The sequence below is a fragment of the Mustela lutreola genome, chromosome 9 (assembly GCF_030435805.1).
Source record: "Mustela lutreola isolate mMusLut2 chromosome 9, mMusLut2.pri, whole genome shotgun sequence".
Taxonomy (NCBI): Eukaryota; Metazoa; Chordata; class Mammalia; order Carnivora; family Mustelidae; genus Mustela; species Mustela lutreola.
The window spans coordinates 119,763,333-119,787,426 of NC_081298.1; the positions used below are offsets into that span (position 1 = coordinate 119,763,333).

Consider the following 24,094-nt stretch of genomic DNA (forward strand, 5'->3'; position numbering starts at 1 on the left):
GCTGGGATGGTGTATGAGTGGGAAGAGACACAGAATGGTTATTAAAAGAAACTAGGTCAATTTAGCAAATGTAAGGAAATGCAAAAGAAAAGAGAAAACAAGTACAAAAGACAATAAGTAATAAAAAGAAACTATGTTCCAAGAAATATATATGAATGGGTTAAATTCCCAGAATAAGACAGATTTAAGATTAGGTTAAAATACAAAATCCTGTTTATACTTTTACAATTAAAAAGACTCATAAAATGACAGAGAAAGACTCTAATACATTTTTTAAACAAATCAGCAGAATCATTACTATTTTACAATAGTTCTAAAAATATTATTTAAAAACTTCATAATAAAGAAAAAAATCAACATTATACCTGAACTTCAGAGGATGTTCCATCTTGTGCTAGAGCCAATAAAATGCTGACACTGGTTTTCAGATGTTGTCCTGAGCCAATACCACCAACATAGCGATGTAAGCAACCCAGAGCCAATGAATGGCCAGTTCTGGATACAACATCACGGGCTGATTTCAACCTGAAAAAAAAGTTATGCTTCAGGAATTGGTTTTCCTATTTCCCTATGGCAATTAAAAGCTTTTAAGTCACACCATGAAAGGGCTTTATTCTGGAAATCAGAAAAGACTACAGGTATGATTACTTCTTTCTCCACTCCCTACCAAGAGATAAAGATTAATGAAAATGGTTGGTGAAAGTCATGTATTTCATGGCATAAAGCCTACTTTTATTTTAGAGAAAATTTGAAAGAAGAATTGCAACTTCTTGGTTTAAGATTTTATTTATTTATTTATTTGACAGAGAGAGAGAGATCAAAAGCAGGCAGAGAGAGAGGGGAAACAGGCTCCCTGCTGAGCAGAAAGCCCGATGTGAGGCTCGATCCCAGGACTCTGATATCATGATCTGAGCCGAAGGCAGAGGCTTAACGCACTGAGCCTCCCAGGCACCCCACAATTTCTCAGTTTTAAACATCATTCCTTAAAAAGTCAAGAATCGGGCGCCTGGGTGGCTCAGTGGGTTAGGTGGCTGTCTTCAGCTCAGGTCATGGTCCCAGGGCCCTGGAATTGAGTCCCACATGGGGCTCCCTGCTCAGCTGGGAGCCTGCTTCTCCTTCTCCCTCTGCCTGCCGCTCTGCCTACTTGTGCTATCTCTCTGTCAAATAAATAAATAAAATCTTAAAAAAAAAAAGTCAAGAATCATTTGAAAAATATTTTTATTATTGGTTTTATTTTTATTTTACTTTTTTAAAGATTTATTTATTTGACAGAGAGACTGATAGCAAGAGTAGGAAAACAAGCAGGGGGAGTGGGAGAGGGTGAAGCAGGCTTCCCACCAAGCAGGGAGCCCGATGCAGGGCTTGATCCCAGGACTGTGGGCTCCTGACCTGAGCCAAAGGCAGACGCTTAAGAAGTGAGCGATCCAGGCACCCCTATTATTGGTGTTTTAGATAAAAGAATTGCTTTTATAACTAGTTTTAAAAATATTTAAAAAATGTATCTCTAGTCACAGAACTGAAGAAAATGTTAACTTTCACTTAAGAAATTATCTCTAATTATGATTTGAACCTCTTTAAAATGCATCAAGCATTTTTCCCTGTGAAATTTACCCAATGAATTAAAAAATATAAAAAGGAGATACTGTATATTACTCTAAAATAGGCTTTATTGAGATGTTTGTATACAATAAAATTTACCAATTGTAATTCTTTTCAAGTATACATAGAACATTTATAAAGACAGATAACTAATTCCAAAAAATGGAAATTATGGTATGAAGCTAAATTGTTTTAAGGTGAATTTACAGCATTAAAATTCTTATATCAGTAAAGAAAGGTTTTTAATCAATTACCTAAACTTCCACCTTCAGAACCTAGAAAGAGAAAAGCAAACTGAACCAAAAGTAATCACGGTTACTTACATGAAGCAAGTTAAAAAGGTAAAGCAGAAATCAGTGGAAGAGAAAACAGAAAAATGGAGAAACTCAATGAAACCAAAAGCTGATTTTTGGAAAAAAAACTGTAACACTGATAAATCCTTCAACTGCCTAAGAAAAGGAGAGACAGAAAGACAGAATGTACATTCTGCTGCTGTTGGGTAAAGTATTCTCTAAATGTCAGTTAGGCCAAGTTAGATGATTATATTGGCAAAATCCATTTTTAATAATTTGGAAGCATCTGTTCTATCAACTACTGAGAGAGGAATGCTGAATCTCCAGCTATAACTATGAACTTTCACTTCTATTAGATTTTGTTCCATGTATTTTATCTTATTTTATTTTTTAAAATATTTTATTTATTTATTTGAAAGAGAGAAAGAGAATAGGAGCTGGCCAGGCAAGGCAGAGCAAAAGGGAGAAGCAGGCTTCCGACTGAGCCGGCCTCGAACCCTGTTCCCTGAGATCACGTCAGCTAAAGGCAGACATTTAACAGACTGAGCCACCCAGGTGCTCCTTGTTCCATGTATTTTAAAACTATTTCATAAGATACATAAACATAGAGAATTGCTATGTATTCTTGAGGAATACACCCTCTTATCATTATGAAATCACTCATTTATTCTGATAACAATCTTTATTACAAAATCTACTTTTTCTGATAACAGAACCACTTCAGCTTTCTTTGGATTAGTGTTTTCATGGTATATTATTCCTAACCTTTTACTTTTAACCTCTCTCTTTTAGTTAAAGGGGTTTCTTGTAGACAGCATACAGTTAGATCTTCTTTTTTGTTTTGGGGGTTCTTTTTGTTTTTTTAGATTTTATTTTTTATTTGAGAGCAATCAAGGAAGAGAGCATGAGTGGGGGCAAGGGGAGGGAGAGGGGTAGAAAGAGAGGGAGAAGCACACTCCCCAGTAAGCAGGGAGCCTAACATGCGGCTCAATCCCAAAACCCTGAGATCATGACCTGAGCTAAAATTAAGAGTTAAGACACTTAACCAACTGAGCCACCCAAGAGCTCCTAGATCTTGTTTTTATTTATTTCTTTATTTATTTTAAATATTTTATTTATTTGAAAGAGAGTGAGCAAGAGAGAGCACAAGCCAGGGAAGGGGCAGAGGGAGAGGGAGAGGCAGAAGCTGACTACTTGCTGAGCAGGAAGCCCCATGTGGGACTTGATCCCAGGACCCTGGGATCATGACCTGAGCTGAAGGCAGATGCTTAACCAATTAAGATGCCTAAGAGCCTGATCTTGTTTTTATTTAATCTAACAAACCCTAACTTTTACTTTTAAGGTTTAGACCACTTCATTTAATGCAATTATCAGTATGGCTGGGTTTAAGTCTACCATATCATTATTTGTGCTCTATTTGTCACATCAGTTTGTTCCCTTTTTCCTCTTTCTGTCTTCTTCGGATTTAGTATTTTTTATGATTCCATTTTATCTCCACTATTGGTTTATTAGTTATATATTTTGTTTTTTTTTTAAAGATTTTATTTATTTATTTGCAAGAGAGAGACAGTGAGAGAGAGCATAAACAGGGAGGAGGAGTAGAGGGAGAAGGCGGCTCCCACATAGGGCTCAATCCCAGGATCCCAGAATCCCAGGACCACGACCTGAGCTTAAGGCAGACACTTAACAGACTGAGTCATCCAGGCGCCCTTATAATATATATTTCTAAGTCATTATGATCTACCTTCAAAGATCATCATATTCTTTCATGTATATTATACACAACCAGAGTATACTACCATTTCCTCTTCCCGTTCTCTGTGCTGTTGTCAGGTATTTTACTTCTCTATATATTAAAATACAACCATATGTTCTATTTGCATTAAAGAGACAATTATCTTTCCAAGATATTTTAAAAGAATGAGAATAAAAATAGCTTGCAGACTGTGCTGCCCAGGAGCTGCCCATGCCACCCAGTCATGGTCAATCCTACCATGTACAACATTGCCATGGTTGGTGACCCCTTGGGTCACATCTCCTCTGAGCTGTTTTGCAGACAAAGTTTCAAAGAGAACAGAAAACTTTTATGTTCTGAGCACTGGGGAGAAAGGATTCTGTTATACAACTTCCTGCTTTCACAGGTTATTCGGGGATTTCTGTGCTGGGGTGGTAACTTCACATGCCGTAATGGCACTGCTGGCAAGTCCATCTATGGGGAAAAATATGATATTGAGAATTTTATCCTGAAGCATATGGGTCCCGGCATCTAGCCTATAACAAATGCCAGACCCAACACAAACAATTCCCAGCTTTTTCACCTGCACTGCCAAGAGTGAGCGGCTGGATGGCAAGGCCGTGGTCTCTAGCAAGTGAAAGAAGGCATGAATACTGTGGAAGCCATAGAGTGCTCTGCGTCCAGGAATGGCAAGACCAGCAAAGAGATCACTATGGCTGATTGTGGACAAATCTATTAAATTTGACTTGTCTTTTATCTTAACTGCCAGACCATTACTTCTGTAGCTCAGGAGAGCACCCCTTCACTCTCATCTCTTCAAAATATCCTAAAATCTTTATGCTCTCGCTGCAGTTCTCTGAGTACCATATTCTCCTTATTCCCCTCCAAGTCTAACTGGATTGCACAGTTAAGTATGTGATTATGAAATAAAAACCAAACAACAACAATAAGAAATAAATTTAAAATGAGAATAAAAATAACAGGTCATTTTAAAGTAGACTTATAAACGAATGCGTCTCTATATTCATCCACATATCCACCACTTTGGGCACTCTTCACTCCTATATACACATCCAAATTTCCATCTGGTATCATCTTTTTGTGTGTGTGTGCAAAAAGCTTCTTTTAATTTCTTATGGTATACCTTGTAAGCAATGAATTACCCAACTTTTCACAGCCTGAAAGTCTTTATTAAAACTTCAGTTTTGAAAAGCATTTTCACTGGGCATAACGTTCTAGGTCATTCTACTGTCTTCTGCTTTCACAGTTTATGATCAGAAGCCTGCTGAAATTGTTATTTTTGTTCCTCTGTATGATGTCTTTTCCCTGCTGGCTGATTTTATGTTCTCTTTACCATGGCTTTAAGGAATTTGTTTATGATATGCTTTTGTCTTTCTTCCATCTGGGGTTTGTTGAAGTCACTGGATTTGTAAATGGATAGTTGTCATCAAAACTGAAAATTTCTGTCTACTATTTCCTCAAATAATTTTTGACCTACCCTTACTTCTAAGATTTCAATTATATGAATGTAAGCTTGACATTGTTCTAGAAGTCACTGAGACTCTTGTTCATTTTTCTCCCCGTTTTTCTGTTCTTCCTTTGGGACAGTTTCTATTTCCAGGTGTTCAACATCACTTTTTTTCCTACCACAATTTCTAATCTTCTGTTAATCCCAACAACTGCATTTTTTTCATTGGAAGTATTTTACAGTTCTTGTAGTTTTCCCTGGGTTGTTTTATGAATTTCATTTTGTTTTTCATCATTCTTGGATTTTTCTTATACTTCCTTAAAAATACAGTGCATAGGGCGCCTGGGTGGCTCAGTGGGTTAAAGCCTCTCTGCCTTCCACTCGGGTCATGGTCTCAGGGTCCTGAGATCCAGCCCCGCATCAGGCTCTCTGCGTGGGGAGCCTGCTTCCCCCACCCTCTCTGTCTGCCTCTCTGACTACTTGTGATTTCTGTCTGTCAAATAAATAAATAAAAATCTTTAAAAAAAAAATATGGTGCATATTTTTCAGTATTCTTCATTGCTAATTCCATCATCTCTTCCATTTCTGGGCCGGTTTCCAATGACTGATATACTCTCTTAGTAACAGATCTTACTTTCCCGCTTCTTTAGTTTGGATTGGATAGTGGGTCCTATACATTTTACAATATTAGGTGCTACATTAGTGGTGTTTCTTTAAATACTATTGGGCTTTGTTCTAGAATATTCTTATTCATTAGAATTAGTTTGATCCTTTCAAAGCCTGCTTTTAAATTGTTTTAGAGTGGGTCAATATTGTCTTCACTACGAAGGCAGTATCTCTCTGACAACTCCATTTTAGGAGGTTTTTCCAATCTGGACAGTAGGAATCATGTGTGAGCCCTGGGGATTGTTTTATACTCTTTCCACCTATTCACCTGTTCTTTTCTGTTTGTTTGTTTGTTTTCCCGGTCTTGGGCAGTTTCCTCCTGCACATAGCAGCGCTCAGCTGAAGATTTCAGATGACTCTGCTCATAGCTCTCTTTCCGTGCAGCTCTCTCCTCTTACATATTCTATTCCACACCTTCTAGCTATGTTGATTTCTCAAAACCCCAAGTTCCTTCTCCTTACCTCAGTTAGGTTTAGGGTACCTATCCCTGCATTTCAACCTGGAAACTCTTTCCAAGCAGAAATCTGGAGCAATTATAGTGTTCCCCTTGTTTGTTTCCCATTTCTCAGGGATCACTGCTCTATGCTGGCTGTTGTCCAATACCTGAAAACCATTCTTTCATTTATTTTATCTGGTTTTCCAACTGTTCAAGACTACAGCAAAAACCCAGCCCCTGTTCTTCCACCATGACTGGCAGTGCAAGTCCTGTAAATATTTTTAATGTTTACTTGAAAGAATAGATTTCATTATTTTATTCATGTGTAAGTAGCAATGTAGAGAGTTTAAAACAGAACACCTAAAATAACAAAGATGTCTAGAGAGAAACTTTCTTTGCATTTTCAGAATTGTATTATAACTTTCAGTAAGTCATTGATGACCAAATTTCTGTTAAACCCATAAAAGTAAAATAAAGCCAAGAGATTAAAAATCCATCACCAAGACTGGTTGGTCAGTTTGCCTATGGTGAAGAAAGAAAAATCCCAAGGGCTATCATGAAACAGATATGAAGAAATGTAGTAATGAAGGACGTAAACTATGTCTGTTCTTAGCAGTATTTCTAACATATTACATCCTTGGATAAGTAACCTCTACCTCTCTATGACTCAGTTTCTCCATTGCATTCATTTTGGGGAATGAAAGAAGTTAAGAATGAATGCAATCCTTGAATTCTAAAGCATTACATAGATTACAAAACTGCTTTCATGTTGGTACTTTTTGAAAGGCAACATTTCAGTGAGATAAAAAGCTGGGTCACTTCTCTCAGTGATAATCATCTATTCAATATAGAGCGAATATTCTAAGCTGTAAGAATATATATATTTCCCAGGGGTCTCAAAGTGATTTTCAGTTTGAATGGAAACAAATTCAACCAGTAATGATTTTATTTCCCTCTGAACTTAAGCGGTTGAAGTAGCTCCCTGTTAACTAGAACGGTTTATAGGAATGATTCCTCTTTAACTGCTAAGATGGCATAACACTTCAGTGTGTAAATATAGCTGACAGATCTGTATGTGTAAGTACTTTTGGCTTTTCATAGATACTAAATCAACAAAAGATAGTGTGTACGTGAAAACATTCTACTATAACGAAACAGGAGGACACTGAAACTTTTTTAAGCTAATCTAAGATACCACAGATCCTTATTTTTACTTTTATTTATTTATTTATTCCAAAGATTCATTTATTCATTTTACAAACAGAAAGTGCACGAGCAGGGGGAGGGACAGAGGGAGAGGGAGAAAGAGAGAGGGGGGGTGAGCTGACTCCCCACTGAGCAGGGAGCCCACGTAGGGGCTTGTTTTCAAGACCTTGATATTATGACCTGAGTTGAAACCAAAAGTTGAAGGCTTAACCGAATGAGCCACCCAAGGACCCCTATTTATTTATTTTTTTAAGTACTCTCCACATCCAGTGTAGAACCCAATGTGGGGCTTGAACTCATGATCCTGAGATCAAGACCTGAGCTGAGATCAAGAGCCAATGCTTAACCCACTGAGCCACCCAAGTGCCCCTAAGATACCACAGATTTGGGGCACTTGGGTGGCTCAGTGGGTTAAGCCTCTGTCTTCGGCTCAGGTCATGATCTCAGGGTCCTGGGATCAAGCCCCGCATCAGGCTCTCTCCTCGGCAGGAAGCCTGCTTCCCCCCTCTCACTCTGCTTGCCTCTCTGCCTACTTATGATCTCTGCCAAATAAATCAATAAAATCTTAAAAAAAAAAAAAAAGATACCACAGATTTTTAAACATACCATTACTTTCTATGGTAGTATAAAATGAAGAAAAAATGTATATTAATTAATTGAATTTAAATTAAAAAACCAAAAAAACAAAAAATGCCACCAATTAATTATGATGTTTTACAGAGAATTCTAATTCTAATGTCAGATGAATTGCGAAAAATGGGTAACTTTAAATGCAGGTAATACTTAACTTTAAATCATCATCAATGATTTGGAAAAGCTAATGAAACTAGGCACTGAAAATACTTGTAAAGCATTAACCAGACAGGTATGAATGAAAGTCTTTGTGTTTCACCAGAATAAGTAAAAAATAAATACTCCTACAGGTATTGAAAATACTTACAAAGTTAAAACTCCTTGAACTACAAAACAAAATTACCACTCTGAAGTTTTCCAAACAAATACATTCTTATCTTACCTATTACTAACAGAGCACAAACTATTAAAAGGTAAGATCAGTTGTGTATTTAAAAACATCTTTAACGAAAACCGGTTTTAGAATCAATGACATATACTTGGAAAAGCAAAACTGCTCTGTTGCTAGAAAATGGCAGAAGTCATCCTGCAGAAGAGGAAGTATCTGGGAATAGATATCTTCTGCTTGCTCGTATTATCCTTAGTGATTCAAACAATACACTGGGGCATTATCCTATAACCAGACAAACTGCTGTTCACGTTTGACAACAGGGAAAACCATCCTTCCATAACCAAGAAAGAAAATACATTTTCTTCAAGACTACTGCTTCACCACCATAGTCTCTCCCCAACCCTCTCATTAAAGACTATGGCCTACAGCGCCTGGGTGGTTCAGTTGGTTAAGCGACTGCCTTCAGCTCAGGTCATGCTCCTGGAGTCCTAGGATTAAGTCCTAGGCTCTCTGCTCAGTGGGAAGTCTGCTTCTCCATCTAACCCTCCCCTTCTTGTGCATGCTCTCTCTCTCTAATAAATAAATAAAATCTTTTAAAAAAAAAGATTATGTCCTATTTTAGTGTAATTAGTACTCAAAATAAATAACCATTGAGAATAGTTATTACCTAACTCAAGTATCAGTTCTTGACCACACCTGATTTTCAACTTCTCTACTTAAGTACTTGCCTAACAACCAAGAATCATTAATAACTGCATCAACTTAATCACTTATTTGGAGCTCTGACACCACTCTTTTTAATTAAAACAGCAAAGAAATCCTTAAAATCTAACACTAACCTTTCCCGTTTCAGGGATGATTTAAGAGATGATAAACTTGCTAGCAGTTAGGAAAAGAATGGTTTATTCCAAAAAGTGACTAATTAACAAGAAGTATAATGTGGGGAGCAGCGATAAGAGAAAGGGACTACCAATTATCAAATGATTTCATTTACTTGTGCAGCATAAGGAATAACATGGAGGACATTAGGAGAAGGAAAGGAGAAGTGAATTGGGGGAAATTGGAGGGGAAGAAGAAGTATGAGAGACTGTGGACTCTGAGAAACAAACTGAGAGTTTTGGAGCGGAGTGGGATAAGGGGTTAGGTAAGCCTGGTAGTAGGTATTAAGGAGAGCACATATTGCATGGAACACTGAAAAAATAAAATAGAATTTAAAAAAGAGGTGGGGGCGGAGAGAGAAAGGGACTACCAGGGCACCATTTCAGAGAAGAAAACATGTAACTAATTGAGAGAAGTCCTATTAACAATCCTCTTGATTCCATTATGTAACATTCAAAGGCTGAAACCTCATCACGCTGAAAGTATCTACAATATAATGACTTTCCCAGATTATAGAGTTTAAACAATTACTGAATAAAAAATTAAGATCATTTAAAAAAACACGAAATTTTGTCATATGTTATACCATGTGGAAAACCTATCATCCAATTACTATATTTACTGATTACTTTAAAAGACATCTTTGCCCCTATAACAAACGTATTTGTCAGTACACAGACCCACTTACTTGTCAAAGCTATACTGGGCCATTCTGGCAATGAAGGTTGCTTCCCCAACCACCTGAGCCATTCTTCCAAGAGCTTCCCCTGCTGCACATCGTAAGATGGGGTTTGGGTTGTCCAGAGCACCCATAACCAGAGTCAGAGCAGATTTACGAACTTCCTCAGGTCCTAAAGTACTTTTGTTTTCAGCCAGGCCCTATAGTTATTTAAAAGAAAAAAAAAAAAAGGCAATTCAAAATTCACATTAAATTTTTTAAAAAATGTGCTGCAATCTCTGTAAATATATCCACTTCACCCACTTTTTTCCAACCACCTTTTCATTTTTTTTAAGTTTTTATTTTAATCACCCAGTGCCCATCATGACAAGTGCACTCCTTAATCCCCATCATCTATCTATGTCACCCATCCCCCCATGCACCTCCCCTCTGATAATCAGTTTCCTCTCAATAGTTAAAAGAGTTTGCTTCTTGGCTTATCACTCTTTTTCCCTTTGCTCATTTGTTTTGTTTCTTAAATTCCACGTTATCAGTGAAATCATATGGTATTTGTCTTTCTCTGATTTATTTCACTTAGCATCGTACTTCTAAGTCCATCCATGTCATTGCAAACGGCAAGATTTCATTCCTTTTATGGCTGAGTAATACTGCATATATTTACTACCTCTTTATCTATTCATCTACTGATGGGCACTTGGGCTGCTTCCATGTCTTTGCTATTATAAATAATGCTCTAGGGGCGCCTGGGTGGCTCAGTGGGTTAAGCCGCTGCCTTCGGCTCAGGTCATGATCTCAGGGTCCTGGGATCGGGTCCCGCGTCGGGCTCTCTGCTCAGCAGGGAGCCTGCTTCCCTCTCTCTCTCTCTGCCTGCCTCTCCGTCTACTTGTGATTTCTCTCTGTCAAATAAATAAATAAAATCTTAAAAAAAAAAAAATAAAATAAAAATAAAAAAATAAATAATGCTCTATAAAAAGGGGTGCATGTGTCAACCATCTTTTTTTTAACTGAGGTATAGTTGACATGCAACATTAGTTTCAGCTGTACAGCACAGTGACTGGATAATTTTGTGCATTAAGCTAACTCATCATAAGTGCAGTCACCATGTGTCACTACATAACATTATTACACTATTATTAACTATATTCCCCATGCTACATTTTTGTGCCCTATTTATTTTATAACTGTAAATCTGTATCTCTTAATCCCCTTCACCGATTTTACCTATTCCCCTCTTCAACCATCTTTCATATGTATATACTACATCTAGGATCAATACCTATTAGATCGACGGTTATCACTTTCCTAAACATGATTCAGAACATGATACATAACATAGTTACAGTCAATCAGCCCTGAAATGAACAATCCCTAGAAGTGTCTCTATCCAAAGACTATGCTCTTAAATTGTTTTTATATAAAAGGACACTCTACTATTTTTTTAAAAGATTTTATTTATTTATTTAGCAGACAGTGATCATAAGTAGGCAGAGAGAGCGGGGGGGAAGCAGGCTCCTCACTGAGCAGAGAGCTCAATGCGGGGCTCAATCCCAGGACCCTGAGATCATGACCTGAGCCGAAGGCAGAGGCTTAAACCACTGAGCCACCCAGGCGCCCCAAGGACACTCTACTATTAAATCAACTATCATTCAACTGATTGACATTTATCATTCGAACTTTAAATAAGGAAAAGGTCTGATGAGTAAAAAACTTTGATTTATTTATATAAAAATTTCAGAGAAGATAATTATGTCATCAAGAGTACATTCAGAGCACCTGGAAAGCTCAGTCATTAAGCATCTGCCTTCGGGGCTCAGGTCATGGTCCCAGAGTCCTGGGATCAAGGCCCACACTGGGCTCCATGCTCAGTGGGAAGCCTGCTTCTCCTTCTCCCACTCCCCCTGCTTGTGTTCCCTCTCTCTCTGTGTCTCTCTCTGTCAAATAGATAATTTTTTTAAAAAAAGAGTACATTCGATAAGTATAAAATGATAAAATGGGGTAAAAATATCAGTAACTGAATATTGATAAAGTTTGTTCGTCATATTAAATGTCAATTATCTCTGTTCTAGGTACACTTACTGTCATGGAACTTGATAACAAAATCCAACTCATGGTGCCAAGGGAAATGTTAACTACAAGAGAGGCATTAGTAAGCAAATCTATGAAGACAAGTGTTCTGTGGACAAATATTACAGTTGGTACACTAGTCTTCCAAACACTAAGGGAGATCATGACTACTCAATTCTTTTTTATAAAACTCAGATGTTGGTCTCTTAGCTGATGGTCTTTAAATAGGGCATATACTAACAGTTATACAAATGATATAAACTTGTATTACTATAATCAGTAACTATGTCCCTCTTCCATGATGTTTACAAAACATGATTTAATTCATGCCCATTTAAACACTTGTACTTGCTGCCATTTTATTTAAATAAAACTTTGTAATAAGCTTAGTGCTGAGCAATATATAAAGTTTTCAAATACATCATGAGAGGCTGCAAAGAACAGTATCTGAACTCTGAGAGACAGGCAAAATACGTTATTCCACTACATATATGTAGAAACCAAAGTTTAAAAGATTAAAGGAACTGCACAAGACATAAACCTAATGAGAGCTAAACCAGAACAGAGTCTCCCAATACAGCCTTTTTCAGCTGTACAACATAGCCTCTCCTGATTTATGGTCTAACCACAAACTGAACTTAAGTTTTGTCATTGCATTAGACATCTTTGAAAATTCTGAAAGAACTTATTAGCACTTGTAAAATCTGAAAGGTCACATCGAAACATGAACTTGAACATTATTAAAATAGAAAACACTTATTTAATTACAATGAGCCTAATAAGTAGTTTCTAACAATTTAATATAAAAACATAGTTATCAAGTGATACACATATAATTATCATAATGGTCTAGATATACATGTCTTATTAAAGATAATTAAAATCTTATTTCAGAATACTTATGCTTTAAAAGTAAATACCTTTAATGCACTAAGAACAGCAGTAAAAATATTAAGCTGCACAGCCTGCTGGCGGACACCTTTGGCTTGTTTAACACATTCGGCAAAGTGATCCAACATCTGTAATCTATAATCATAGAATAAAGATAACATTAGCAATACTTTTCACTCATATATGGCTCAGAAAACAGAAATAAGAGCAACAGCTAAGTGTATAACAAATAATGTCCCATGCTGTTTCATTCCTGCAGCTGATTTAAACCAGATCTCTTCCTCCTGAATTGATACAGGGACATGCGGTTTTTAACTAACACAGTAGCCAAACTGTGGAAAAAGCTGAGATGCCCCTCAACAGATGAATGGATAAAGAAGATGTGGTCCATTTAGACAATGAAATATTACTCAGCCATCAGAAAGGATGAATACCCACCATTTGTGAAGACATGGATGGAACTGGAGGGGATTATGCTGGGTGAAATAAGTCAAGCAGAGAAAAGAGAAAGACATTTACCATATGGTTTCACTCACATGTGGAACATAAGGAATAGCACGGAGAACCATAAGGGAAGGGAGGGAAAATTAAAGGGGCACAAATCAGAGAGGGAGAGGGAGACGAACCATGAGACTATGGACTCTGGGAAACAAACTGAGGGTTTGGGGATGGAGTGGGCATGGTGGGTATTGAGGAGGGCATGTAGTATGACGAGCACTTGGTGTTATACACAACAAATGAATCACTGAACACTACATCAAAAAGCAGTGGCTAACTGAACATAATAATTTAAAAAACTGTAACAAAGCTAGCAACTAAACATTAAGTTTCAATTAACAAAATAAGGTCATAGTTTCAATGTTCTTTGATGTTAACCCCAGCATCTAACAAAGTGCCTGGCATATAGTAGGTGCTCAAGTCTTCTTGAATAGAGTAACAATCATTAATTATGCATCTATGTAGAAGATTTTTAAGTTAGAAACGTTAAAATGTGGCATAATTTTTCTCTTCTTTTAAAATACTCTAATGAATCACTGAACATTACATCAAAAACTAATGATGTACCATACAGTGGCTAACTGAACATATAAAAATAAATAAGTAAATACAAAATAAAATACCTCACATGGAAGAAGACAGTATCTCATGTCCTATTCTCAGAAGCTAACTGGGAGATTTTGAAAAAGATTTAGCTGTGGTAAATTTTTTTTAATGTAGAAAATCAGAAGTGAATTTTTTTTATTATTTCAAATTATTTAAATGAGACAGCAAAAAAAAAAAATCACAGCCATCTGAGACTATTCTGATAAAAGAGAATGAGATCATTTCAGATTCTAAAAATAAATGGGTTGGGCAAAGGAATGCTGGGAAGTTGGATTTAGTACTAAAGTTAACTATGAACTAAAGCAGGAAATCAGTATCCCCCTAAGGATTTAAGGATTTAAGGATTTAAGGATAAGGATTTAAGCTCAGTGTAAAACAGTCCATAGGTCTCAGGTCAGAGCATTCTCCAAAATCACTGAGGAAGAAATCATCTAGTCTCCAATAGCAGGTCCAGTTAGAGTTACTGGAGGCTGAAACTGACCTCTTTAATGCTATGTATATCTTCTGTGGATGAGGAAGCAGCACATTGTTCACACTGCCTTCAAGCACACACATAAGAGACCCATGTCTCCAACACTACTGTTAAGCATCATTTGTCTATAACTGACCTTAAGTACATAATCTTTTAAAATAATTTATTTTAAAAAAGTTTTTTATTATAAAATATTCATTTCATTTAATTTGAAGACTAGTAACAAAAAGTTACTAACCAGAAATAACTACTCTTGTAGTTATACATGTACATATGTAAACATGGTACACACATTTTCACTCTTTCGTTTGAGAAACCACCATACATAGACAAAATGTCTAATAAAGTTAGGAAGAGTGGGACGCCTGGGTGGCTCAGTTGGTTAAGCAGCTGCCTTCGGCTCAGGTCATGATCCCAGCGTGCTGGGATCGAGTCCCACATCAGGCTCCTTGCTCGGCGGGGAGCCTGCTTCTCCCTCTGCCTCTGCCTGTCATTCTGTCTGCCTGTGCTCGCTCTCTCCCCCTCTCTCTCTCTGATAAATAAAATCTTAAAAAAAAAAAAAAAAAAAAAAGTTAGGAAGAGTGTCTGTACAAAGAATATAGCAAACCAACATGCTCCTTTTAGAAAAACAACTGTTATTTTAATTTCCCAAGTTCCAGACTCAAATGGAATGACAAACCTTATTACAGAGCAAATACCTCACTCATTAACTTCATCAGTAACAAAAACAAAAGACTTATTAGCAAACTTATTTAATGATTCCTCATTAAAGATATAGTGAAAACCTACTTATAAACTGGCAAATGAACTACTGAAATGAAAATCTTGCTGTTTAAGACACAGTCCACAAGACAATGGTACTGGATGCTAGTACACAGAGCCAAATCTTAAAAACAGCTTCAAATTATATGGGATTTTCATGCAATTTTTTTCAATCATGTATGTGTCACTTAGGTCATTAAATTTATAAGCCTATTATTTAAGTAGTAATTCACTTTATTGTAGGTAACTGGATGGGATGGGAAAATCTTTGAGTATGATTTATGTTTTTTTTTCCTAACAGATAACTTTATTTATGTTAAATACTTTTAAATTTATTTATTATATTTTAAACTTTTTATTTAAATTCCAGTTAACTAACATCCAGTGTAATATGAGCTTCACGCGCACAATTTAGTGATTCAACACTTCCATACAACACCCGGTGCTCATAAAAACAAGTGCCCTCATCAATCCCCATGACCCTCCTTAACCCATCCACCCTGCTAACCACCACTCCTCTGGTAGAATTTATATTTAACTAAAATTACCTGTTAGACTTTATACTAACCGGTGTTTATAAGACACATGAGGAAACACTACACCAAAAAGGGCCACGGAAGCATCAATGACTGAAACCCCAAGCGGGAGAGGACCAGGCACAGCTTCTCCAGCAGGTATGCGTAAGTAAATGGAGGATGGATCATGCTCCAGAGCCCCACTTCCAGATGCGCTGTTTGGCTGGAGCTACAAAAAAAAAAAAAAATGACGTAAAAATCATTCAATATCTCCTTGAATATTAGTCAAGAAAAATAGAATGTGAGGCAGAAAAAAAGGTTAACAATATCAACAACAAAAAAATAAGAATGACTCAATCTAAAAATTTCCAACAAAAAAAACCCCACAAGAATGACTGAATCACAAAATTTTTAAATAGATAAAAATATGATTTATCCGGGATGCCTGGGTGGCTCAGTTGGTTAAGCAGCTGCCTTCGGCTCGGGTCATGATCCCAGTGTCCTGGGATCGAGTCCCACATCAGGCTCCTTGCTCGGAGGGGAGCCTGCTTCTCCCTCTGCCTCTGCCTGCCACTCTGTCTGCCTGTGCTCGCTCTCTCTCCCTCTCTCTCTCTGACAAATAAATAAAATCTTTAAAAAAAAAATGATTTATCCATAAAAAAAGCCATCAGTAATTGTACAATTTTATACATACATAAAATTGTATAATGTTATACCTTATGTAATTTTAAGAATGCTTATTTATTCTAAAAACATTTTTATACTGCCCACCTTAAAAAGTGCAAGCAAAACAATATCAGGAATAACTTAAAACCACACCAAAAAAAAAATTAAAAGAAACTGTGGTAACTTTTTTTTTTTAAAGATTTTATTTATTTATTTGACAGAGAGAGATCACAGGTAGGTAGAGAGGCAGGCAGAGAGAAAGAGAGGGAAGCAGGCTCCCTGCTGAGCAGAGAGCCCAATGTGGGACTCGATCCCAGGACTCTGAGATCATGACCTGAGCTGAAGGCAGCGGCTTAACCCACTGAGCCACCCAGGCGCCCCTGTGGTAACTTTTTTAAAAGAACATAAGAAATTTACCTTTTTTCACTACTTATCTACCATCAGGAAGCTATCCTTAAATGTCTAAGAAAGCCAAAATAAAATTAAACTTTAGTCTGCAATATTTTCTTTTTAAATGACAATGTATAATAACACCACTGCCTTTGATTAAGTTGTATTTCAGTTCCCTGTATGGTTTGCTACCTGGTCTTCAATTGATTTATGATCAGTTTCTTGAAGCCAGGAACCCAGAAGAACGCTGTCATCATAATGGCAGAGGGATCTGAGGAGGGAAGTAGTTGTGTTGGCTGAATTGTCAGTCAAAGTGAATTCTGCTACCAGTTCTCTCAGAAGTGCGTTGAAAGATCCTAAAAAATAGAACTTCAGATCAGACATGAAAGAATAATTTTTATAAAAATTACAATCACTGCTCATAAAAAGAAGCAACATGTTCTACAGGGATAAAATAATTAAGTACCTGTTCTCTTTAAAAAAAAAAATCTGTATTAAATATTTTAATGCTGATTTTAACCTACAATAATGGTATTATGCCTTTCTACCACTTCTCAGCCTTTTGTCTAAGATCAAGTGTATTACTGTATTATGCCTTTTAGCCCAAATTATTTAAAGTAACAGAAACACTCAAACAGAGCAAATATTTCTATTAAATGTTCACATTTAAATTTAATAAATTTAAATATATTAAATATATTGTAATAATTTAAATATCTGTTTAAATAGGGACGCCTGGATGGCTCAGTTGGTTAAGCAGCTGCCTTCAGTTCAGGTCATGATCCCAGTGTCGTGGGATCGAGTCCCACATCCGGCTCCTTGCTCGGTGGGGAACCTGCTTCTCCCTCTGACTCTGCCTGCCACTCTGTCTGCCTGTGCTCACTCTCTCTCTCTCTCTGACAAATAAATAAATAAAATCTTTTTTAAAAATAAATAAATTAATTAATTAAATATGACACAATTATTGTTTATTATTAATTTCCCAATGAGGGGCACCTGAAGCTCAAATGGGTTAAAGCCTCTGCCTTCGGCTCAGGTCATGATCAGGGAGCCTCTCTGTCTGCCTCTCTGCCTACTTGTGATTTAAAGATTTTATTTATTGATTTATTTGACAGAGAGAAATCACAAGTAGATGGAGAGGCAGGCAGAGAGAGACAGAGGGAAGCAGGCTCCCCACTGAGCAGAGAGCCCGACGCGGGACTCGATCCCAGCACCCTGAGATCATGACCCGAGCCGAAGGCAGCGGCCCAACCCACTGAGCCACCCAGGCGCCCCAAATAAATAAATAAAATCTTAAAAAAAAAATAATTACGCAATGATGTGCAAACACTGAACCATAACACATCAGAATTCTTGGGTATGGCTGAACTGAACACAGATCAATGGCTTACTTTAATATTAGCATTTTATATAATATTTGATGTCTGTAAAGTATATTATTATTCTCTGTCAAGATTCCTAAATTATTGTCTATATTATAATATATATGAAGCAGTTCAGTATCATAATTAAGAGGACAGAGGGGTGAGTAGGTTGCTCAGTCAGTGAAACATCTGCCTTCAGCTCATGATCCTGGGGTCCTGGGATCCAGCCCCACAACGGGCTTCCTACTCAGTGGGGTGTCTGCTTCTCCCTCTGCCTCATCCCTATTTGTGCTCAATCTCTCAAACAAATAAATGAAAATCTTTTAAAAAATAAATAAAAGCATAGGCTTTAAAGCTGAACCAGCTGGCTCTGAATCCAAGCTCTACCGCTTACTAGATCTCAGACTTGGGCAAGTTACATTACCTCTCTGTACCCAAGGCTCTTCATCTATAAAATACAGCTGAATTACATCATAAAGTTGTGGTTACAGTCAAAGGAGATAATACATGTAAAGGGATTAGAACAGACCCAGAGCACAGTAAATGCCCCACAAGTGTTAGTTTCTTCATATGAAGAAAAGTAAAATAGTTGTCTTCCTCTGCAAAGTCAGGGGAGAGCCTTGATCAGAACTCTATAATACTGTGTGAAGAACTGGAGAGGTAAATTGAAGAATTTTTACTAGATACCATAAATTTTATTTACCTTCATAAGTTTTTGGAGGTAACAAAGCCAAGATATCGTAAAGTCTTAAACGGACCATTGCAGCACTGGCTTTCAGATGAGCTCCATGGGCTTTAATTACAGACGGAATGCTAAAATATCAAAAGTATAGTTGATAACAGCTTACTAGAGTAAGTGTTACTTAAAGCATTTTCAGCAATGTATCGATGAACCACCAAAATACACTGGTGAGTATTACATTCTCATTTTAGTTTATTCTGTGGCCTTTACGGGCACACTGTAAAACACAATTTTATTTCAATCCATACCATTACTATAATTTTTAAGGTCATTTTAGAACAGTAAAGTTTTATACATTTCATATATGATACATATAGGGAAGTACAAGACATGACTGTTTATAAATATGTAAAACTGGATGTTAACTTGTCCTAATTGCTTACTTACTGTGACATCATAGTCATGGCACATTCAATAGGAGTCATCAATTTTCTAATCACATCTTCAGTTAGGAGCTCGGGGCAATGTGCAACAAAACTCCTCATTGCTAGATAAAATTTTTAAAAGAACAGATTTAGGATAGTTTCTGTGAAAATAAAAAAAATTACAGAATTACATAAAGATACCTATAGTTCTCCATTATAATACAATATAAGGCTCTGAAATCAGGTCAAACTGAAAGAAGAACTAACTGCAACTACAGAAAAAAATCATTAGAAGAGCCTAGAAGAAAGGTGGAGGGAGGGAAGGTATCTAGTAGGGAGATTTCTGTGAGTGGGAAATCAAAGGTCTTATAATATCACTAAATTCACATAACTACAAAGAATGCAGCTTCAAGATAAAACCAAGAGTGCATAAAATAGCTCAGTGAGAGGGAACATCTTTGCTGCCTCTTTAGCGACAGAACTAAGACAAAAACAGCTCTTAGATGTGTGGGAACAAAAAGGACCCCTTGCCCTGCCGCCCTTATGCTTTAGCATATATCCGTCTCCCACACCTTGGAAAAAGAAGCACTTTTCACTCTGAGATAAACCAAAAAAGAATAGCATCACCCAGTGTAATTCTAATTCCCAGAGGAAACCAAACGTGAGCCTTTCCTGTAAGTTGCTAGCTTCTAAACAAAAATAACCTTATTCATAATTTTTGTAACAATGATGTCTGGAAAAAAAAAGCATCAGCATTTGCAGATTTGATAATGCTAGCTGTGTCCATTATGAAAAGACTTACTGTCAACTCAGTGACCCTGAAGATCACTGAGTTTCTTCTTTGAATACCCACCAGGCTGTTTACTTGGTGGCCAGTGCCTCTGTGACAGGTGGACAACTGCAATCACTGGGAATCAAAGGCCTGGGCTCTGGCTCTCACCTTACCCCTGATGCTAACGTCCTCTCAGAGTCTCAGCTTCATTTCCATCGCAAAATTAGCAAACCGGCACAGGTTATTTACAAGGCTTCTCTCTAAATCTACAAGTCTATGAATTTGTCATTACACACTAAAATAAAAATTTGAAGCAGTGATTTTCCTTCCCCTCACAAATATTTTAGTAATAAAATAATATTCTGAGATATCAGTTCTTACCACATAAAGCTCCGGCACGACCTTCCAATGTTACCTGCCAAGTAAAAGAATCGCCTCGGGCCTTCTCAGCCTCCAGCTCCTTCAGAGAACGAGGAAAAACATTTCTCCACAATAACAACATCTTGGGCAGATGATAACGAACAACAGATGGTCCTATTGGAGAAAACAAGAATGTGAAAACATACATATAAACCATATATATATATATATATATATATATATATATAACATATGTTTCAAACAAAAGTCAGAGAGCCCCGCACAGGCTTTAACAACACCTGGTGTTTCACTCTATCTTTATCTGTAAAAGTAAGATTTTCAACATGCATCTTTTATTTTCCAGTCTGATTGAGAAATAATTGAATATACTGCTGCATAAGTTTAAGGCATACAGTATGATGTTTTGGGTTATAAATAATTGTAAAAGGAGCACCACAAAGATGCAGCTAACATTCACCATTTCATATAGACACAATAACATGAAAAACAATTTTTAAAAAATTTTCTCCTTGTGATGAGAACTCTCAGGACTAACTCTCTCACCAGCTGTCCTGTCACACAGCAGTGTGATTCGCAGCCACCAAGCTGTATACCACAGCCCTGTACTTACTCAGCTTAGAACTGCAAGGCTATACCTTTCCACCACTAGCCTGCACTTCCTCCTCCCCCACTTCTAAATGTTTCTTAGTCAGGAAGTAAAATAACATATTAAAGCATAATAACACTCACCTACAAAGTATCAATATTTTTAGCAGTCAAACATAAATCCGTAACAAGTATTTTAAAAGAAATTACCTATATTCAGAATGGTGAATTATATATTATCAACCTATATTCATAATGGTGGATTATGCACTGTCAATAATGAAATACTCCTGGGTCACATCTTACGATGAATCTCCTATTAATACACATGCATATAAATATTGACACCCAGTGCCACACACATACATCTATATATTCCTCCATTTGGGGGCAACTGATATGGCTAATTTTATTTTATAGAGGGGCAGTATGTTTAGAACTAAAAATTTATATTGCAAAGGAATTCTTTTAACATACCACATAACATATTTAACATAAATTTCTGGAAAAGTTAGCACTTTTTATTTTCTTTAGAAAACTAGGTCAAAGTATAACTTCCAAAAGGTAGATCCTCAAAGTGGTGAGTGACTCTGTAGCGCATGCACACACACATACTTTTTATAGAAGTTAAATGTACGAACTAAAAGGTAGACACATCTCTTCGCCACATGTCTCTGTTCTGTGTACAGTGCTTAACTCTGCCTGCATCTCAGATTTGTCATAGCACTTAGGAAAGTGAAATGCAGAAGGGTACCCCAGAAAAGCAGCACCAAAAACCATTTAAATGTGACTTTATCCCCCCACCAAAATCATGTCATACATGTCACTCTTGGGATGGCAAGTGGCCCCATACTCTCATCTCATTTGGTGAACACTAAGCCAATTAGTTAGACCAGGGCTATTCTGATAGTGAAGATGAAACTTCATTAATAATTTTGTCATTAAATGTACTTAAGCAGAAATTACCAAAAATAGAAATCTATGCCCAAACGAGAGGAAATACACCTTCACCAATTTTATCGTGTCATTCAAAGTCTAGAATGTGAAGTTGAATACTTTCAAATTAAGTTTCCTTTAGCGTCTACTGACAGTCATACAGTTAGACAAGATCCTACTCAAATATGACTATACCTAAAGTCATAAGTGCTCCAAGTAAAAGCCATCCAGCTTGGGTGCGCTGTAAAGACAGCCTGCTATTTTGGGCAGCAGTTCGTAAGAGATCTTCAGCAATACTAACTACCATCTGCAAGAGAAGTTTACAATTGGATTTTAACTGAAACAAGTTAAAGAAATCAAATAAGAAAATACATAGATAGTATGCTTAATTTAAAAAAGAAGTTGTCCTTTCTTGTTGTTGCTTTAACATGTTAAAGAGGCAACATCAAGACCTGCTTAATCCAGATGGCACGGTTGTCTCTGAGGAGACCCCACACAGCACACTGGTTAAGAGAGAGCTCCAGATCCAGATTGCCTGGGTTCATATCCCAGCTTTGTCATTTCCCAGCTTTCTGACCTGGGATAACTTAACTTCCCTGCCTCAGTTCCCTCAATGGTAGAACAGGAATAACAGGAATGCCAACCACACTCCAGCAAGGACTGAATAAGTTAATATAGCAAAGCACTCAGAAGAGTGCTGGCCCATGTAACTAGTTCATAAATGCTATTACTGGTAGTACCGTTATCCTATATTCAAAGATTTGTTGAACTCCCATTATGTTTCTGCCATGAAGCCAGTCTTATGGCAATTAGAGTCTTAGAGAATCTGTCACAGGGAAAACGGGAAGTAACAAGCAGCACGTGATTAAATGACACAACAGTAAGACAGATGTAGTCGTGGTCTGCAAAAGGGACGTTATCCTAGATAGGGTAGCTCTAAGGAGACTTCATGAAAGAAATGGCACTTGAATTAGGCTTCTAAACAAACGGATAAGCTTGGTACAGGCAATCAAGAAGGGGGATGACATTCTAATGTGTGCATAACGGCATGAAGGCTGAAAAAGGCATGGGAAGGAAGCAAGATGACTGGTCTAAGTAGAACAGCGGGAAATGAGAACGAATGGGTAGAATGAGGGCGAACCACAGAGGTGCTGGTTTTCCAGACAGAGGGGATTACATTTATTCTCTGAGCACTGTGTAGCCCCAAAGTGTCTCCGAGCTAATGTGAGACATGGAAGTGGTGTGGGGAGATGGGAGAAAGACTGCAAGCAGGACAATCAGGAGGAGGCAGTCGAAGAACAAAACGAGATGGAAGCCGAGATTCAAGTAGTAGCTATGGAACTCCTAAGAACGAATGAATCTAGTCCCAATGTCCCAGAAAGAATAAGAAGTTAAAAACCTAGCCCTGATCTACATATGTAAAATAATATTTACATAAACACTTAATACTCTTGAGGAAAAAACTGTAATAGTATTAGTAGGTATAGTAGAAAGAAAAAACACCGACTCATAAAAACCATTCAACTATTATTATCAAAATGCTAAATGCAATAACATATTCTCCTGACATCTTTGAATACAACAATATGAATTTTTCTCTCTAAAAGCTAAAAGAAAAGCTCTGATTTCATCATGATTAGTATAAGTGTTTTTTCCCTCTAAAATAAAATGACTCTGTACCCAAATAAAATGTACTATTCGTATGCAGAATTAAATATTATTGGCAAAACACTATTTTTTGTATTACTATAATAAAACTGTTGTTTGATCATCCAGCTAAACATTAAACACAGAAGGCGTTCCAATGAAGATTAAACCCCACATGACAGCACTTAAAATTCCCTGGTCTCTTTCGTACCTTTCCCTTGGCATGAGGAATGCCCAACGGACACTGATGAACTCCGCCTAACAAAGCAGCCATGGCAAAGCTGTATCCGCTAACAGCTTCTGGTGAAGTTTTCAAGTTGTTGAGCCGTTCTGCACACCTGTCTAGAAACGGTGTCAGCTGGAATGGTAATGCCACCGCCACGCAGCGCAAACACCAGGCGGCGGCAAGCCGGGCAGCCATACTTGGATGAAGCAGCACGGAAGTCACAGTTTCCAAAAGTCCTAAAGAGAAATACAAAAACAAATGGCTCTTTAATAAAGTCAAATGATTTC

The 24,094-nt window shown here is 37.1% G+C and overlaps 1 protein-coding gene across 4 annotated transcripts in view; it reads right to left on the reverse strand.

Annotated features, from left to right (window-relative positions):
• HEATR5B (HEAT repeat containing 5B) overlaps positions 1-24,094 on the reverse strand; it is a 105,645-nt gene that overhangs the window by 62,677 nt on the left and 18,874 nt on the right. For all 4 annotated transcript variants that reach the window (XM_059188653.1, XM_059188655.1, XM_059188652.1 and 1 more), the window contains 10 exons: positions 23,793-24,043; positions 22,130-22,241; positions 20,414-20,566; positions 19,283-19,382; positions 18,857-18,966; positions 16,982-17,145; positions 15,787-15,962; positions 12,910-13,015; positions 9,935-10,125; positions 366-525 (listed from right to left, as the gene is read on the reverse strand). In XM_059188653.1, the coding sequence (XP_059044636.1) occupies positions 366-525; positions 9,935-10,125; positions 12,910-13,015; positions 15,787-15,962; positions 16,982-17,145; positions 18,857-18,966; positions 19,283-19,382; positions 20,414-20,566; positions 22,130-22,241; positions 23,793-24,043 (1,523 nt within the window). The remainder of the gene's footprint in view (positions 1-365; positions 526-9,934; positions 10,126-12,909; positions 13,016-15,786; positions 15,963-16,981; positions 17,146-18,856; positions 18,967-19,282; positions 19,383-20,413; positions 20,567-22,129; positions 22,242-23,792; positions 24,044-24,094) is intronic.